Below are 21,001 nucleotides of genomic sequence, written 5' to 3' on the forward strand. Positions count from 1 at the left end.
ATTCATATGTATGAGCAAACACTGCTTATTAAATTAAATGTATTTTAATGACAAAGATATAAAAATTGTAGCGATAAAACTAGTAAATCTAAAGATTTTAAATGTTAGTCTGTTTCGTGTTGAGGTCCTACAAGATAGAATAGGACTGCTGACAAATCGTGAACGCTTTAATGTACATTATACAGTTTGCTTGCAGTGCTTCTCGGTGTTATGGGGCCATGACACGAGATATAACGTCAATTATTAGTTTCCTTTTCTCATCCATGTCAATATCGAGTGATGTTACCGTAAAGAACAAACAAAGAGAGATAACTCTGATCATTTCATAAACCTTCTATCGTTTTAATACATACATATATTTTAAAACACGTTTTATAATTGATATGTACATTTTGTTTGTCTTATATCATCATGTTATCGCACTTTTGATATAGAACTGTTTCGTTACATAATACTTGGACAAGCATGCTTTGCTTGCTTTCAACATGCATTTTCATTTTTCATAATGCCCATACATAAATATGAAGTTGTTTTTTACGTTTCTTGTAAAAAAATAATGCTAAATTTATTATAATAAGTTGCCCTGAGCATGTGTAAAATGTGAGTAGTCACATTTGAATACAATATATTATAATATCATGAGGCATGATCGTACATGGATTCATGATTGTACATAAATCAGAATAAAATACAAACCATACTAAATGGATATGGAAATATCCATATATGTATCAGATAACATTAACAAAAGTGATCAAGAACGTTGAAGGTATTATTTTTTGGAACTCATAAAGATACCTCAGAGGAAAATATCTTTCCATAGACTATGATGTCGATGTTAACGTTTGCAACTTAGACCAAATTAGAGAGTGTTTTCAAGTCTGGTTCCATAACTGATACTGATTTTCGAAGGTCTTCTCATACACATGTAATAGATGTTTCAAAAAAATTTGCCTGAAGAACAATTACCTTGTATGAGACAACATTTATCATTTCGATCCAGAGACTTCACACACTCGGATGGTAGGGTTCACTAAGAGAGGTATGCGACTTGGTCCCTCATTGCTAAACTCATACGTGGGAGTTTTCATCTTGTATGGAATTCCGCGCGAAGTATTGACCGCAATTTTCAAAATATTACACTCTAGCTTATCTTTCCCTGACGACACAGACTTGAGAAAATTAAAATATACATTTAACATCTGCATTTTGAAACTAATGCAGTCTTAATACCCAACAAGTAGTCTCCGAACCATTAACCTGTGGAATCTTCTGCCAAAAGAGAATTTCCAAAAATCTATTTTTGGTATGGAGCTGCGGTTCTACAAACGTCGGTATAATTACACAAATGTACATTATTGTTTTACTCTATTGTAAAAGAAGTTACAACGTACCATGATTAATGCGCTTACACATTAACGCAAACTTCATGAGGCAAATAAATGAGCCAAATAGTTTAACGTTTGTCTTTACTGTGTACAACGTCCTGATTTTGAGCTGTCCGGCGGCACGTGATCGGTGACATTTCCGGATGAATCGTCAGAAGGTGAATCCGAAGATAACAAGGAATGTAGGTGCATTTGACGCCCCCTGGTGGCACCTTCTTCAATGACATCACGCATGACCTTGTCTTTGGTTTCCGGTACGAAACCTGTACACAATGCCGACAGGAAAAGTAGTCCTGCGCATATGAAATACATCGCACCGGGGAAGTAGTGATTCTGTGAACATGAAATAATTATTGTAACTAAATTGTCTATTCCTCAATTTAGAATTACATTGACTGGTTTCGAACATTGCAATAACAAAAACTATATATATCATGTTTTAATACAATGTTGATTGGCATGTCAACATACAATGTACAAAAATGCAGATACTGTCAATCAACTTAAGCTTACATTCGCGGCAAATTAACTTACGATTTCATGCCAAACAACATTTCTCCGGCGATTTAACTTGCGATTTACAGGTAAAACATTGTTAGTACTGTAACTGTAGTTGAATAATTTTCTCGACGATTTACTTTTGCGAAATCGTATCGCCCGCAAAAAAATTGTTGATTTATGTCTCTCCTTGCACAAATTACTTTTACAAGTATCGCTTAGCCATACGTATATCATATTTGTCGTTAAAATTAAAATGGTTTGTTATCAAAGGCATACCAGACGTGTGACTCATGAAATTTGGGAGAATTTGGTAATCAAAGAGTTGGCATGCCAGAAATGAAAAGCCAACAGAAGGTTATCCCATCACCTTAAACACTATGCCATCCTGACCATGACACAGGGCAGTGATCTTACTTACAAGGTAGACCGCTTGTGGCGCCACCATCCCGCCAACCCTGCTGACTGAGCATTGTAATCCAAACCCGATGTTCCTGAAAATGGAAACGGTTTAAGTGATAATTGAAGTGGATGGGGCTACTACCTCTCTCAAAAAATCCTTTATTTCGGGTCTTTTGATATTTGAACAAAAATGAATGTATTGCAGTTATGATATCATTTCATGGATTCTTAAATGCTACATAAAATATCTTAGGTGCTAATCGATTTGAATCATTTCTTTGTTTACAAAAGTTCGTGGAATGGAAACAATTCTGGAGCTTGCAGATAAAGTTGTTTAAATTCCTAATTAGAATGTTTTAATGACATTAATTAGCTACGTATGTGAATTGTATACCTAAACAGGGGGATACACCACGTGATATCTGACCTTATCTGACCTTACCTGACCACCGTAGGAAAATTTTCCGTGGTCAGCAACATCAGGGTAGACCAAGCAGCAGCCACACATAGTTTAGCCGCTAGCGCAAAATAATTCATTAACTGATGCTTAATTTCCAAATATGAAACATAACATAAAAATGGCAAAAAGTGGCAAAATTCGAAACCTTAAATCTGAACAATGTATACATTTACAAATAGAAACTACCAACCTAACCATGCCAGTACAATGTAACCATGTGGGGTGTAATTAATCTATCTCTGGCAGTATACTTCATTGGAATATCACTACAAAAGGAGCAAGAGTTCACCTATTACAAACAATCACAAGACGAATAAACCGCAGTTTCCCAAAACACGGACGCACAGAAGGCCTTTGTTGTCTCTGGCTATCAATCTAATCAACCAGCAAACATAACCGGTTGCTCCTATATCGTTGGCTGACATCCGCTGTACAATCTAGTTAGACATCAAATGTTTTATATGACGATGTCTCCGTATACATATTAATACTTTTTTTATTTTCGTATACTGTAAAGATTTACAAAAATATGATACGCCATGTGACCCCTGAAGTAAGTAGAACTTGTAATCTATGTTTTACTGATATTGGAAACGAATATCATTATTTGTTTCAATGCAATAATGAAATGTTGAAACGTTTACGAGAAATGTATATACCATGTTACTATTATAAAAATCATAGTGTTATCAAAATGAAAGGTCTATTTACTATATTAAACATAACTGTTCTGACAAATATATGTAAGTTTTTGGAAAAATAAAAAAACCTATTGATTGAGTATGTTCATCACTAATACATATTGTAATGCACTGTCGCGCTATGTGCCCAATATATTTGCATGTTTATATTATGTATAGTGACCTCCTGTTACATACTTGTATGTCTGAGAGTGGAATAAAATCTGAAATCTGAAAAATACTAAACAATTACAGCCCCCAAAACACTAAAAATAACATTTAAGTATTCAAAACAAATATGTTTGTCTTTTGTTTTGAACCTTGGTATGTTCTCATTGATTACCATGACTATTATCATAATTTTAGTATTGCTTCTTGTTTGAATGCGATGTGACTTGGTTGGATAAGCTTGTTCTTTGGTTTCAAGTGGTAGGCTTCATACTGCAATTCACGCACGCACCTCGTAAGCACCACGCTGGATACACGGAAGGACGTCCTTTACCATGGCTGATACTAGGATGTCAATCTATCCAGCCAATCAACCAATTTTATTTTGGCTAATATTCTATGAAAAGCCACATACGATGGTAACACAGATTATATTGGAAAGAAATGGACAACACAATGTGTGTTTTCCTATCAATCATGATTATATTCAGAGCTCTACCTGTTATTTGTGCCACGGCGACAACTAAAGATGAAATGCTGGCTATGGTTAAAAATCCAAGTGCCGTAGGTTTCCGTCCAAGCCTGAGGAGAAAGAAAAGAAGCCATATGTAATATACCTTTCACTACAACTTATTATTATACATAATACCTTTGCTGACACCTATTGAAATATTGTACGATATATTGAGGCCCGTTTGTTGACATTTGCAGCTACATGATCATTAACTGACATTTGGTTTGGTGTCGTGTGATATTTTCGCCCTACTAATAGCCAGTGTCATTTAACGACGGCCTTCCGTGTATGCGGTCCTGCAATGAGTCTTGGCACTACTGTTAAAACTTACTTTGAGCTCTTATTTGTATAGGTAAAATAAACACCTTTGCAATTTAAGTATTTAAGGCCTCAAAATGTTGATAACTTTTATAGGTGAATGTCATAATTATGAACTCTTCTTATTTCGTCAGAATGAAAACCACGGCACAAATAAGTTAACATTTTAAGATCTATCTTGAAGGTCTTGGGTTCGAATTCCGGGCTGGCCGTGCATTTTTCTGCACCTACTACATTTAATTTAAAGACCCCTAGTTTCTTAATTTGACAATAAGCCTAATCATCAAATTATTAAAGTTTGTAATCCGAAAACTGGCACCACGCACTTCTGACACACTACACATGGGAGGCCGTCCTTACATGACCCTTGCGGTGACACCCTTATATAACTACGGTCTAATAGTCCGAAGGTTCGTTAGTCTGAAGGTCCAATAGCCCGAAGGCCTAATAGTCCGAAGGCTCTTTAGTCCAACAATTAGTAAATATTGCAAGTTATAGAGTTGATATAATTAACCTACAGTTGTATTTTCAGAAAAAAAAGTCTGCACTGCTAATCTGACAATATCTATGGACAGCAAGTTGTCATTTCTACATGGGGTATTTCAAGGTCAAAATTACAAAAAATGTACATCAAAATTAAAAAAATAATAATAACAGTTTTAAATATGTTATATTTGATAAAATATCTCACAGGCATACATTCTATGAATTATCTTACAAACATACATGCTTTAAGATGTCCGATTGTAAGCCTTATGTACACTGTAATTTGATTACATTACGATTAACGTTTTTCCATGAATAAATGATTATATAATCAAATTTTACCGAAAAATGTCCTTTATTATACATGTAAACAATATGTACAATATGTACATGTATTCAACGACTTATTTCTGCTATTCCTTCCCCTTTCTTTGACTTGTTATATTTTGGTGGGAGATGTTACACAGGATGCGTTGTACATATATAATGCATATATTCTATAATTCGTTTGCGTATTTCCAGATTATACTCTTTTTAAAATTCACAACATTTCATTGTTTATTATGATTTTTCGTATCAAATCTACAAAGTCACATACATGTACATGTAAGTTTACCTTAGCAAATTTACAACAAATTTTATAATTGTAAAACTATAATATACGTTTTTTTTTCATTTCAAGTACAGTACTGTTCGCATATAAATTCCATTCATTTTATCTGTTTTCGGACTATTAGGCCTTAGGATCAATGGGCCTTAGGACTATTGCACCTTCGGACTAACGGGCCTTCGGACTAACGGGACTTCGGACTAACGGGACTTCGGACTAACGGGACTTCGGATTAACGGGACTTCGGACTAACGGGCCTTCGGACTAACGGGACTTCAGACTAACGGGCCTTCGGACTATTAGGCCGTAGGAATGTCATCGTCACCACACTGGCTTCTAATAGGACGTTAATTAATCAAACAAACAAACATAGAAAACTGATGTACTCACTTGTTAGACAGAAAATAAGTAGACATCTGAGCTGGAACCTCTACCACAGTAACGAGAAACATGTTATAGTAAAGGTTTCCCGATAAACTCTGAACTCCGAAGGAAATGGCGTAGAATGTATAACCACAAGAAAGCCTGGAATAGAATTTTACAATATCTATATCAAGTCATTGTAAACAAATAAAGAATTTCATACCTACGTGAGTATTACTGGTGCAGTATACTCGTGTTCTACGAGGTTGTATTGTATGGCTTCCATAGTGACGGACCGCCATCAACAATATGGCTCTCTACTCGATACAATCGGAAAAAAACCTATTTAATATTTAGATATACAAGACTTTAGTATTGACACATTTTGTGACCCACGGGTAGATTATCCATTGCCTAAGTTCATAACCATATATGAAGGAGTATTTTATCGTTTTGTATCTTGATATATCATGAAAAACTCGTATCATGTCATGATAACGAAACAATGATTATAAATTGCGATATGCTGTGGCTAACTATGTTTAATGCTGATGAAAAAGCGCACTTTAAATTAAGTAATGTTATCGTTTTGAAAATAAAGCTTAAAACAATTATCAACGAGCATCGGCTTTATCATCCTCGATACTCCAGGGGTTGCGATTACTTACGATCTCTACACCCCTGGCATATCTCATTGTAAAAATGGAGGCAATAGAACAGAAAAATTGATTTAGTCCTTTGAAGTTCATCAAAAGAGCCGTATCATGGTACACTGTGGTTGACTGTGTGGCGGCTATGAAGTTGGGCGTCGCTCTCTCTGTAGTCTTCAAAGACTTTTTTGCAGGCATGCAATTTTTCAGATTTGTTCCCCTGAGCTGCCTTCAGTTTTACTATAAGATAGTCTAGGAGTGTAGAGAACGTATGTGATCGCAACCCCTTGAGTATCGAGGATGCATCTTCATTTAATAGACAAATTACAAATGTATGTCTTAATCTACAAAATGTATGTCTTAATCTACAAAATGTATATATTTACAAATCACAATTTACCTACCATCCGACTCCGAGTAGTAAGGTATAATTCCTCAATCGTTTTGTAGATAGAATATCCCGGACGGAGTATTTCTTTTGTGTAGTTCGGTCAATGTCGGCAAGTAATCGGAGCTCCTTAACGTTCGGAACAGGTCGGCCATTGATTCGCGCCATCCGACGTACTATATCTTGTGCCTCATCGATTCTATTATGGGATACCAAGTATCGGAAACTCTCCGGGGTAACCCTAAATAAATAAACAAGTGTTAATTATACAAGGTATATAATCATATGAGTAGACATTACTTAAGTCTCCCAGACGCCCCCCTGCGGTCGTACTATTGCATTCGGTATCCCTAAAACCCATTATATACAAATTTTATTTAAATCGGATGATACGTAAATTTCGCCCAATCAAATCTTTACCATGCCATGTGCTGGCTTTCGATTGTGGTACTATTGTATGTGACATACGTTTACCTTAAAACGACTGCGTGTGTACATGTTGGTCGTGTGCACACTTCCTGTCTTTATAATATTTGTGTAAAGTTTCATACATGTAGAAGAGTTTCATGAATCTACATTGAATAGTTTATTAGAAACAGTTTTGCACACAATTATTGGGAAAGTAAAAGAAAGGGAATAAAAGTAATAAGTCAACCATATGAGAGACTTGATGAAATAGATAAAGAATAATCAAAATACATGTATATGTATCATTGCAAACGTACATTATTTTGTAATTCAAATAATTGAACTTTCAACTAGTTTCTGTTTGTTTTGGAAAAGTTTTAAGATAATTGCATACCTTCCAACAACCATGTGACCTGATAAATTGACTCCATTTTCATTAATTGTATTTCAATATATTACATAACTGTATAGTACATATGTGTAAATTAATTAATTAGTGGCAGTAAATTCTATATAATTATGCTATCGACGTATCCACCTGTCAAGCTGTTCACTGAAGTAGTCACTGATGCAGGTAACTAAATAATCTAATATAGTCGTGGTCATGTGATACTCACCACCAAAAGAACAGCCAAGGTGCTGTCATTATAGAAGTAGCAAAATGTATATGGCGCCAGTCGCGCAGCCACATCGCTATGAAGCCGAGTATCGAAGCCCATAGTGCCCAAGAAGGGAAGGCAACAACAACTGCCCTATGCCGAGACGGAGTGAATTCCATCATAAAAGTGTAAAATACGGTGAGGTAACATCCGACTCCAAAACCAAGCAAGAAGCGCATGGCAGCAAACATTCTCCAAGAAACTGAAAACCCAGCTATGGCATTGCAAAATGTAAGCACAAGCAAAGAGGCGAAGTAGGTCGGTTTTCGTCCTATACCATCTGCTATGTGACCGGCTACAAGTCCGCTAACCAGGAGGCCAACCATCTGGATGGTGGTGATGGTGGATGGTACCCAATCTTTGTCACACACAAGTGACCACTGTGAAAATGTAAGCAATAAAGCAATAGTAATACCAGCAAAAATTATTGATGAAAGGGAATGTTTGGAGCGTTCGGTGTAAACAAATAAAAAAATAAATTGCAGATACAAGAAAAGAACGTACTAGGTCCTAATGGGCCCGGATCGTCAACCTGCTTCAACGAGCACAAACCCAATATTCGACCCCACAGTAAATTGTATTTTTGTGTAAGTTCTTTAAAATTATCAGTCTATAACATGACACCTTAAATGAAGATTAAGATACGTCGCAATGTTCAAAAGAGATACCTCGGATTTTTTTAAAGATTCAAACAGCAAATATTCGAATTGATTTAATCGTATAAAGTAGCCTGATTACAATATATAGCATAACAAATGGCATTGACAATGGGAAATGACAATGGATGAAACAGCTGACTAAAGAGAAGGTTTCTGTGGTTGTTTTAAGTTTTTTTAATCAGTACACTACACGCCACATTATGGCGCGGAATACATAATTAAAACATCCATAATTAATAATAGCTATGGACTTACCTCACTGACAATAGTGTTCATATTTTCATCAAATTGAAAGTTAGAGCATGCAATAGATGTGGCATTATCAATCGAAGTAGAACATTGTTGAGAAGACATATTTCTATTGTTATATCCAGAATTCCATGTACTGTTGTGTGAACTGGAATAATTGTATGACGTCATATCATAGCTGACGTCATTCGCACACCACCATGTTGGAATGGCACCACCAAAAGCCATTACGAGCATACTCCATACGGGTCCCACTTTACTGAAGCTCACTGATGCAAACATCAATATCTGAAATCTGGAAAAACCTCCTGTCTCGTCAATCAAACCTTCCAGATACTCACTGACCGTCTTTTTCTTTGGAACCGACATCTTTCAACTGTAAAATTAGAGAAATATTTTTCTATTTTTCATTGAAGATATCATAGCAGTCGTGAATAACGGGACAGCTTAATAAAGACTGACTTACAAATTATTAATTCGCATATTAAATACAAAAACAAAAAGCAACAGAATAAATACAAATAATCCTATTGAAACGGACTTTGAATATGTCTTTCTCGAGTTTCTTTCTTTTTTTTAGTTACGTTATATCATGAATGGGAAATAACTCCGCCCTGTCGTCCTCCATTGATAGCGCTTAAATTAATTGTATCAATTTATTTTGTGCATGACATATTATTTTGAAGGTTTTTACTTTGCATTTGTACTTTAAATATGGTTATCTGAGAATCGCACGTTAGTTTGACTTAGAGTAATACATTTAGTTTTGGTTTCACAAGTTCAGACCTATTTTAGAAAATACATGTAAATGAAAACTTCTTAGAAGTTATCATCTTTAATTACAAATGTATTAGTTCCGTTGGCTAAACCGTATGTGTGTCTAGCACATAGATAAGTAATAAGATCATGCTTTCTGATAAAGTACTGACACATATTAACAAACCTGAAATTTCAGTAAATGTTTATCATTGGGTGATGTAAAACAATGGCTTGTTATTAAACAATATGACAATATGAGTGTTAGTGAACAACATTGTCTAAAAGTAGAACTAACACCTGGGACCGAAGATGAACTAGTTCCAGCCATTGGTTATATTTACAATATTTTCAGCTGGGAAAACTCTGATGGGATGTTGAATATCATCAGAATGGGATGATGTCGGTCATTTGCATTATATCGTGATGATGTTGTGTGTACTGATCTATCGGTATTCTTATAATAGCGCCTTTCATGTAAGTTGTCACAATCATGTAAGTTGTGCTAATTTAAATACATCGCTAAAATTAGTCAGGCCCCGATTTCTTGAAACAAACATCAGTCAAAATCTGACTTAAATATCATCATTATTATTAAATTATCATATACGTTACATAAGAAGAAAAAATGTTGACTTTACCCTTTTGTTTCGAGATTTTGGGGGCCAGATCATCACTTCGAACATGTGAATTGTGATTCTGCAAATGGAAGACTGCGCTATGAAGGTAAACAGCCCTGAGAGCGCAAAAATTCAGTGAGCTTAATTAAGTACACACGTACATGTAGTTTGGTCAAGTATGTTGTATAGTTTTCTTCCGGTCAATTTGATACTGGTAAATCCATCAAATTGCAATAAAAGAGTTTTCGGCCAACTTGACATAAATATGATGACATTGTTTACAGCCTAATGACCACGGTTAGTGACCTTGCACACGATATATGGTTCATGTGATTGATTTATATTCCAAAACACGCACCGAGAACCACTTACACGCTACACACCGCATACATTGGAGGCCGTCCTTACATAACCCTTACTGTTAATAGTTAATATAATACACCAGTATAGCGCGAAGTTCATTTTTCGTTTTATACACTGTGATATACACCAAACCTAACAAGCAAAACGGTTCTCTTGAATGTCGTTTGTTTTTTTCATATTATTGAATTTTGAAAAAAATGATTTAAAGATGCTCCACCGCTGATGAATGGTATTTTTTCACTATCAAAAACAGGAGCAGACGATTTAGTATTTTTCTTCAGTTACAAAAATTACTTTACACCATTACCACCATTGAAAAGTTTGAGCTCCTAATTTTACTTCAAGTTAAAAATATAAAATATTAATTAATTGCATCCCGAAAAAATTCCGTGTAACTATATCCTTTATGGAATGAAGTATTGATGGCGCATGCACCAAAGTAAATTATTTTATATTATTTTTTGTGTTAATCATACACATATATACACGAATGAACACCAATTATTATTCAAATGTTGAATATCATTTATGCTCTGTCGGCGGTGGAGCATCGTTAAATGATTATTTAAAGAAAAACAAAAAGTCAGTGATTGACATGTGTCAGAATAATACATTTCAATATTTATTTGCTGGAATAATAATTAATAACAGTGCATGAGTTAACAGAGCTACTATCGCCTAAACTACTGCATCATTGTTTTGTAATTTGTAATAACTGTTCCTTACATATATCAATAAAATCACCTTTGGTGAGCTGTAGATACGTACCTTGATAATGCGAATAGATTATTTTATCTCCAATGAAATCTTACCGCGACACACACATGTTGGTATTTCTGCAACGTTAAAATGCTATGGAAATGTCTTAAAGTTGAATCTCAGTAAGTTTCAGTATAACAATCTCTCTTACGAATATTTTCAAATGAATTCATTCGGTTTTGTCTTGTTTATGTTGTCACCTATAAGCCTGCGGCAAATCTTCGCAACTTATTGTCGACCTAGATACCTATTGTTTACTTCGTTCGTTTTCACTATTGAAGTAGGTCGATAATTGTACATACCTTGGGGCAAAGGAAGCCTTTATACGAATTTTGACAATATATATATCCTTATCAACTAAAGGCCATAGTCATTAGATCATATTGATATACACGGATTCATTAACGTTGAAGACATTGTGACTAGAAAATCCATTTAACAAAAAATAACTGATATTGTACATGAAAAGTTTCGTTAAAGGTTTGTAAAAGTTATCGAACATCGTCTACGAATATTTCACACGCCGTGAAGTTGCAATAGTTATTGACCAGTTAACACTGATGCTAAATTACCGAGACCTAGTCTCCCGGTGCGTATTTACAATATGTTGATTTTATTAATCCCATTTAAAAATTGAATTTTCCATCAGCATTTGGTTTTCAATACATCCAGTGTTTGAGAGATGAATAGTAACATTAAAGGTCTGCATTTTAACATTCTCTCCTAAAACGAGCCCGTTTTTCAGTATACATATCCTGACAAACGTACGTTGAACTGAATCTCTTTATATTCTTACTGATTATGTTCAGTATTCGAACTTATATTATGTTTGAACGTTAGGAAGCGACGAAAATACAGAAAAAGATAAAATAAAAATGAATAATAAATATTCAAAGAAGACAGATAATCTAAAATATAAGAGTTGATACCATTCTCCTTACCCAGGTAGTTGATTTGTAGCCGTTTCCCTGTGATCTCTCAATGGTGTGTTAATACACAACTTGCCCTACCGTTGAGCTGTCGACAAATCCCGTATTGCTGTCTAAATGCAAACAGTATACTATACGCGAAGCCTTGACCTTCTAATAATCATTTCAAACCACCTAGGTCCAATCGGTACAGCAAATTTATGAAAGCGTCTTTGTAATTGTAGCTAGTTTTACCTTTCATCTTTTACTTTATATTGATCGGACGCACATTCTCGCCACATGAGAAGGTTGATTTTATTTCACGAGGCATATGTTCGCATATGTGAAATCTTTGGTACATATTCAATGAAGCATAAAAAGAAATCCTTTACAATCTAGTACCATTGTATTTTTCAACTTCAAACATCGAAAAACATATAAGGATAACAGTAGTATTTCATTCAGAAAAGGACTATTAAAAGCTTCCTGCCAACAGTCGTATAAATTATGGTACCCTCTGATTGGCTTAAATACCTTGACACTGTCAGTTTTACAAAGTATTCATATAATTGATACTTAATGACAGGAATAAATAAACTGCTATTATTGTTACATTAATAATTATGACATTTAGTCCATAACTTCGATGATGTAGCTAACTTCTTTCCTATTGATAGTCCCACTACCTTTCCTGAGTAAAATTTAAATGTTTTTTTTTTAAGAAATTAATGACAGAAGAAAATACATATCGATGGCCTAAGATGAGGTTACAACACCGAACATATGCAAGATTTTCTCCGTTATATATGATAACTTTGGAGATTCATTACTGAGATTCGAAACTGCAAAATGATTAGATATACAAAATGGAAAAGTTATTGACGAACACATTTCAAATTTAGTCGCCTTTTACAAATAAGCTGTCGATGCGTTCAATGCTGCTAAAGAGTATTAATCTACAGGGAAAATACTGTATATATTCATAGATGGGTTGATTGAATTATATTCTAAACTTATCTGAAAAGTTCTCTACGAAGAAGGCATTGTTAGATATCTACTTCGCGTTAGTTCAATTTGCTTGTGACTTGCATTGACAATTGTGTTATGCCACCACCAATTGTAAAGAGTCTAGCCTTAGGGGTTTTGTTTAGATATAAATTATACAATATATAGGTAATATACACTGTACCAGTTATATAACAGTGATGTCTACGGAGAGATACTATAATATACATGTATGTGTACTAGACCTATCTGTAAACCTATAAGCAAATCTGCGTCGAACATATACCACCCACATTGATGAACCATATTGGTGCAAAAATATAAATACAATTCTCACAGCTTTATTTTTGAATGATCCGCAAATACCACTATCACAAGGAGACACAATACGAACAAACCGCTTCCTCCCAGCACTTACACTGCATGAAGTTGCAAACATGGGAGGCTGGCCTTAAACGGCTGTTAATAAGACGTCATACTAAAGAACCTGGCCATATTATTATATAATACAGGTCGTACATGTGAATAATAAATAATTTGCTTTATTTAATGGCAACCTCCTTTATAACTCCATTAATTTGTATGGTATTTTAATTCGGTTGATTTACTTCAGTGAGGTAGCACTATAAAAAGAGTTTGGGTTCCACTTTTACAAAGGGTAATTACAGGAACATATCACAGTCACCAAAAACACGCACGTTCTTCCCACTCGGAACACAGCTACACGTAATACCGCCAAATTACTGTTGATGGTAACTAAAATACTATTTTTTGCGTAGGTTAATATAACCAGACCTAGACTGAATAGACTATAGCACGTTGTTCTAACCAACCAACTCTGCAAGTAATGTGTATAACTGTAGGTTTAGACATCTTTCATTGTCTTAATTATTACCTTTCTCATTCTTAACGTCTTCTTCAAGGAAGGTTCTATACCTCTGCCGAGACACACCAAGGCAAATAATGACGGAGGTGTCTTACCTCTTACCATAAAGGGAGTGGGACCGACAGTTTGTCAGATGTCTGGGGGTGTGCTATTCGGTAACTTATTAGCATGCCTCGGCGATATATATATGTAGCACCATAAGCAAGACATGTTTTCGAACTAATTTAAAGAGCCGTATAACGGTACATTGTAGTCGACTGTGTCGCTTTAAAGATAGGCGTCGCTCTTTTTCTGTAGTCTTGAAAGGAAATCTTTGCTGGCCTGTGGTTGGTCAATTGTTTTCCCTGAGCTGCCTCCAATTTTACTATGAGATAATCTATGGGTGTAGCGATCGTAAGTGATCGGAACCCCTGGAGTATCGAGGATGATGTTCTAAACGAAACTGAAATAACTGTATATATCGCTATCATGGCAATCCAGTTATAACTTTATAAGAGTTGCTTCCCTTTTATTATACAGTAGCAATCAAAATCTCGGAAAAATAGAAAGCGGTGCAAATGAAGCTAGAGTGTAATAGTTAATCAAGTTTTTTTCCTTGACCATGCGCATTTGCGCATCGTTTTGTTTTCAAGTCCGGTGTCGCAGGTTCGAGTCCGGCTGGCGGCACACTACTCTCGCCCTGTTACACTTGATGATAATGTGTAAACCGCGACACATAAAATACATTTCTTCATATTTCTCCTTCTACATTTCTACAACTGGCTTTAATCAAACAATCAAAAGTATTGTGCTTTTCGGCGCATTTAGTCTATCGTGTTGGAAAGCAAAATGTTGAAAACCGAGGTAGAAGATGGACGCACGTAAAATATTTGTTTACAACATGATATTTTATTACGAATCCGAACAAATAGTATATAGTATCGTGGCCGATCTTCTTAATACCACAACTACGAGCAATAAGGGTCATCCGTCCCAGTTTGTAAACATCAGTCGGGTGCTTGGTACTGTACAAGTCGCAGGAAATCTGTAAATGCCCATAGATCTTTAAAATGGTGTGATGGTCTGTCCCCTAAATCTAATTCAAACGAAATATATCCCCAAATAACCAGTAGCTTATAAATAGACATGATTTCCGTTTGTTGTTATACTCTATTGGCGTGGCATTAGTAGTGGTCGACTTCTTTGTTCGCCCTACTGGGCAGGGCAAGCGATAGTTACATAAATGTTTTCACCAGTCAGCACTGATACACCTTGTGGAAATCCTTATTTTACCTGTATATTACATTAAATGATAGAATTTGGATGTTTTTAATAAAATCACGGGGGAAAAGTTTTCGTCAACATGTCATGCATGTGATACGGAATATATAGTTTCAATGTTGCTTATATAACGGAAAGGAAACGTGCTCTGCACAACAGATCCTGTCAACAGTTCATGTTTGAGCAATTTCTACAAATGTTAACAAATGGATGCTAACTTACCTTTTTGTAGATTTTCTTCCTGGTACTGTGATATCTTCCTTGTTCGACCCACAGGACAGGACGTACGGCCTTTACATAACTTTTTCACTTCTGGGGCCCATCACGTGACAATACTATTCAGGCAGCAAACAGGTCACAAAAGGTTTTAGTATTATCCTGTGTGTAACATGTGTGCGGCCACTTTTCATTTCATTGTAACAGAAACACAACACTGAAAGGGACACTTAGAAACGCTACCTTTATTTCAATACAATGTTGTTACATTATAAATACAACATAATAATTATTGCAGAAATATGTGCTTCTTTACATGAGATTTCGTTTCATAAAGATTTATAAAATACATATCAAAATATACACGGAACAAATGTCTTCTGCAGAAAAGCATCATTGTTTTCAATTATGCCGAATGTTTACATTACTCAACAATGATACAGGGGCAGATCGCCTCGAAAATATGACGTTACACAACAATAATATAAACAATTGACAAATATAATGCCAGACTGCATAGAAAGTTGTAAACAATGAAACTAAACCATGTTATTCTTAAGGGCATATACCTTACTGAAGTCAGCAGTGATGCAAATCAGAATATAAGTCTAGTTTCTGTTGACAACCTTAGCGATATTTGTCGGGAGTATTCTAAAATTAGTCCATTTGTCTAAGATATATTCCATCGTTGAAATTTACTCTATTTTGTCCTAGAATTGAGGCTAATGGTATAGTTGTTTAACATTTGCTAATAAGCTGCACATGTTATTTTACTTTGCATTTGTTCCATTTTATTTACGGTATTGAGATGTTCGCGGAAATAAACGTAACACGGAATATAGTGCAATTTATTCCTTGAGAATTAACGAACTATACAGTCGTGATGACGTAGCTATAATTCTGTCGCAGTGATTCAAATTGAGCGCTCGCCCCTGTGAGGAAGCTCTGGGTTCTGTCCCCTCGCCGTGACACACCAAAGTCTATTAAAGTGGTAGTTTCTGCTCCTGTTTAGCGCTCAGCGTACAGGGAGTGGGACGACTGGTTCGCCCGTTGTCAGTATAATGTGACCGGGTGGGGTGTGTTGCTTGGTGACTTCGACGGCATGCTTCAGTGATATAGCACTATTAAAAAGGCAACATTACCACTCTACAAGAAGACACAGCATGAATATACCGCAGTCTCCCAAAACACGCACCTCGCACAACATACACACAGCACACCGCATACATGGGAGGCCGTCCTTACATGACAATAGCTGTTAATAGACGTTAATTAATCAAACAAACAAACATTAAAGATGCTCCACCGCCGACAGAGCATAAATGAAGTTAATTATTTGAACAATAATTGGTGTTTAATCGTGTATATATATGCCTAATTAACAGAAAAAATAATATAAAATAATTAATTTCGCCTTTGGTGCATGCGCAATCAGTACTTCATTCCATAAAGGATATAGTGTCACGGAATTTTTCGGGATGCAATTAATTATTTTTCATATTTTTAACTTGAAGTAAAATTAGAAGCTCAAACTTTTCAATGGTGGTAATGGTGTAAATTAAGTAGCTAATGTAACTGGAGAAAAATACTAAATCGTCTGCTCCGGTTTTTTATAGTGAAAAAAATACCATTTGACAGCGGTGGAGCATCTTTAATACAAAATCATTCGAATTTGTCGACAGTGATTGGACACCATGTCTGCAAGTAAGCAAAGTGGCAAATGTTACTTACTGTGACTGTAACAAAGTACATTTTAACCAATATATATATATATACATATATTTGTTTACCATTATCATTTGACAGCTAACGGTTTAAGTGGCCACTTGTATTAAGCGGCCAATTGTTGTCGATCCCATAGCTGACCGATTTTGCCCTGCATGTATGGCATTAGAATTGTTCCCGCAATCCGCATGATATTAGATTTGGGATCTATTGTTTTTCTCTTCTTCCAAACGTTTCCCTTGACACCACCTCACTTTTGCCCTTCTGTTGAGTGCTCGCCCCTGTGAGGTAGGCTCTTGGTTCTGTCCCCTGACCGAGACACACCTTAGTCTATAAAGGTGGTAGTACCCTGCTTAGCGCTCAGCATTAAGGGAGTGGTTCGCCCATTGTCAGTATAGTGTGTGGGATGTGTTGCTTAGTGTCTTCGGCGGCATGCTGCAGTGATATAGTACTATAAAAAAAGGCAAGCACGGTCTCTCAAAGCACGCATCACGCACTTCTTACACACTGTACATCGCATACATGGGAGGTCCTGACTGTTAAAAGGACGTTAAATAATCAAACAAACAAAAGGTTACCGCTTCAGATAGGTTTAACTATATTAAATTAATTGTTTCTATAAGACATTTGTTCCTCTCTGGTTATGACCAGATTAACATGTCACAAGAACAGTGTTTAAAAATTGTGAATCTGTGCAGAAGAAATTGCTATGTTATTGGAAATGGATTTAAAGATATCTATGAAGAGAAACGATACCGACAATATGGCCATTTTTATGTTTTACACAAACACGTTTCTAAATGCTGTGACATTTGGAATGACCACGATAATTACAACAACCGCTATCTTTTACATGTATTAGAATATGTAATGCGAACTGTATACTTCCGATTTAGAAAGGATCCAATCTTCCTATCACCAACGTTCGCTTTGACAGTCGTTTTCGTAGACTGAATGGCACATGCCATAACTAAACACCATTTCAACAATGTATTTAATACAATAATTGGGCAATAAAAACCAATCTGTGCGATGAACTTGGACCGTCGACCTTAACCAAAATCTATATAAGTGCAACAAAAATCTGCAGAGGACGAGAAAATATTTGTTTACATCGCCAAGCATATTGCGTTAGAGTCTTCGATTGCCAAGGTAAGGTATTCATTATTAAAACCTTCAGTTGATATTAATCTTTCATATACATATATATATTGTATGCATACAAAAGTGTAATAATTTCTCATCTTGTCAGCAGCGAATTGTTTTACTTTTAGTGAAATAATTGTAAAATCATAACGTGGGTTACATATTGAGATTCCATTAAATAATAAACAAAACAAATAAAAATTGGAGATTGTTTTTTAATGTAAAAATGCTGTAAACAATGTTTCTGTAAATAGTTATATAATTTCACTGTTTAACGCAAGGTTTATATGTACAAGAAGAAATAAACGGTATGGACATAACTTTTGTTTTATAAAAATATTAATTGCTAAAAAATGAATAAAAGGAATGAGAAAATCAAATTACAGCGAAAGTTTCCTAATATAAGTACATGATGTATGGTACATTTTATGAAATGGTTAATATCAAGTAGTTCACCTAATGTATACGAGAGGTCTTTATTTTATTAATACTAATAATAGTTGATACATGTAACAACCTTGATTGACACTTTTGTGTTTTGTTACCCGCTTTAAGAAACAGTTGTTGCGAATAACAAAATAGGACTACATATTCTAAGTGTGATGCATTCTAATTCACGGTTTTGTTTTAAAACTTTAGAATTATTCTCTTAAAAAAGTGATACAAATAAAAACATAACTATTATTTCCAATAACTTGGTGAGCTAAAAACGATGTATGAATATGGCAAATTTGATGTAATTCTGTTCATCATAATATGTTGTATCTATGTGTGAAATAAAATCAATAAATGTCTTTATTTATTTCTAAACCCTTCTCCTTGTTTTAAAATGGACTTTCATACTTGTTCATATATTTTATATACATTTTGTGAATTCGATGTAAATTCGATGAAAATAATGCTAAGCCCCATTTGAATTAATTATAATTCTAAAAATATAATACGCCTTACGATTTGAAAGCGAGGCTGCTTTGGAATGTTATAACAGCCATAGCCAGTCGAGAGGACACTTCAGGAGTTCAATAATATGAATTAATTTCTTCGTATGTACAGCGATTCCGCCGCTATATTTTATTTTCGCAATTTCATAAGAAATTATACTGGATATATCAACACTATTTTTTACCGACTTTAACCTTCTTTAGCCCAACTATTCACTCAAGATAAAGAACACCCAGAAGAACAGAGAAAAAAAATGAATCTTCTGATTTAGTTGAATTGGTTTATTTCGTTGTAGCACACAGGGGACAATTGGTGATTTTCTCTTAATATAGACAGGATCGAATTATAAATCATCATTAACTATTGAACACCCTAACATCATGTCTCCAGGTTATTCTTGCATATACAGATATTGAGATAACGAGTTTCGACTGTACAATTAAGTTTTGGCAAGATTTGATATAAACGTTTATTTTCTTCATCGATACGCTGCTTATAATTATCAAATAATTGGTTTTGCACCTTACTATCTTTGTATATACATATATACATATATATCTTATTGTGTTTTAATGAGCGTTTCTTAACATTAGCTGTAAGTTACTTGAACTGGTCCGTCTTTTTACTCGATACGTAATTTATAAACACAAATAACGCGAGCAGGGAGCTAACTCAAAAACCCTGCACTATTGCAGGCTGTTTTTGTTTAGTGGTTTCCAGTCAGTGAATACTCTAAACCTATGGGTGTTTTGTATTAGATAACGGATTTTGTCTTTGTCACATAATCATTCAGCATAATTGAAAAATGTATATTAAATCGAACTATATGTGTATTAATTATTTTACACGGAATTATCGTTGACTCCAAAATTATAGTGACATTTCTTAAATATATTTTGTTCGTTTCAGATGAACGTTCAAGTAATTTCTTTGTTTATCACCGTCGCCGGGATTGGGACATTTATACAAACAGCCAGAGCAGATAACCCATACCTTGCATGCGAATCTGATTGCACCACTGAGTTTTTCGACTGTACAGTCCAATACGAATGTGCAATAAGGCCACCGAAATGCGTGAACTATTGTATCTATCTGCAGGACAAGTGCAGCTATAGATGTGAAAGGAATGCTGCGAATGACGTCATCAATAGGAGGTCCTCAATGTTAGGCAACGTTCGAGGGGCAGCAGACACAAAAGCCGACGACAGCGATGATATTACGATGAAGCGAAGTCCATTGTTCACAGACACACTGGTGAAGGCAATGAGAAATAGGCTTGGCGAAAATGGAGCGACTGGCAAGCGCTCGGAAAACTTTCTGAAGATGATGAGGAAGACATTAGACAAAGAATGATGTCGAATATGAAAAAACGCAGCAAAACATTTGGACAATTTTGATTTTAAAGGTTTTAAAACGTTTGCTTGAAGAAAAAAAGAACGTATGATTAAAAAGTTTGATAAATAACTTTGAAAATTTTAAATATTTTTTTCCAAGACAGAAATGATAAATTGTTTA

The 21,001-nt window shown here is 35.0% G+C and overlaps 1 protein-coding gene across 4 annotated transcripts; it reads right to left on the reverse strand.

Annotated features, from left to right (window-relative positions):
* Nucleotides 1-321: 321 nt before the first annotated feature.
* On the reverse strand, nucleotides 322-15,789 carry LOC138314201 (organic cation transporter protein-like). Of its 4 annotated transcripts, XM_069254409.1 has the most exons (10): nucleotides 12,340-12,408; nucleotides 10,298-10,355; nucleotides 8,907-9,276; nucleotides 7,951-8,372; nucleotides 6,942-7,166; nucleotides 5,915-6,049; nucleotides 4,096-4,178; nucleotides 2,731-2,848; nucleotides 2,308-2,380; nucleotides 322-1,721 (listed from the first exon to the last, which is right to left on the reverse strand). In XM_069254409.1, exons 3-10 carry the CDS (start codon nucleotides 9,267-9,269, stop codon nucleotides 1,470-1,472), a joined length of 1,671 nt encoding a protein of 556 aa, XP_069110510.1. In that variant the 5' UTR covers nucleotides 9,270-9,276; nucleotides 10,298-10,355; nucleotides 12,340-12,408; the 3' UTR covers nucleotides 322-1,469. The 4 variants fall into 4 exon arrangements, with proteins under 4 accessions (XP_069110510.1, XP_069110509.1, XP_069110508.1 ...); XM_069254408.1 differs by lacking the exons at nucleotides 10,298-10,355; nucleotides 12,340-12,408 and adding an exon at nucleotides 15,680-15,789; XM_069254407.1 differs by lacking the exon at nucleotides 10,298-10,355 and having other exon boundaries at nucleotides 12,340-12,446.
* Between the last annotated feature and the right edge of the window lie 5,212 nt (nucleotides 15,790-21,001).

The sequence above is a fragment of the Argopecten irradians genome, chromosome 2, assembly GCF_041381155.1.
Source record: "Argopecten irradians isolate NY chromosome 2, Ai_NY, whole genome shotgun sequence".
NCBI classification, from domain to species: domain Eukaryota; kingdom Metazoa; phylum Mollusca; class Bivalvia; order Pectinida; family Pectinidae; genus Argopecten; species Argopecten irradians.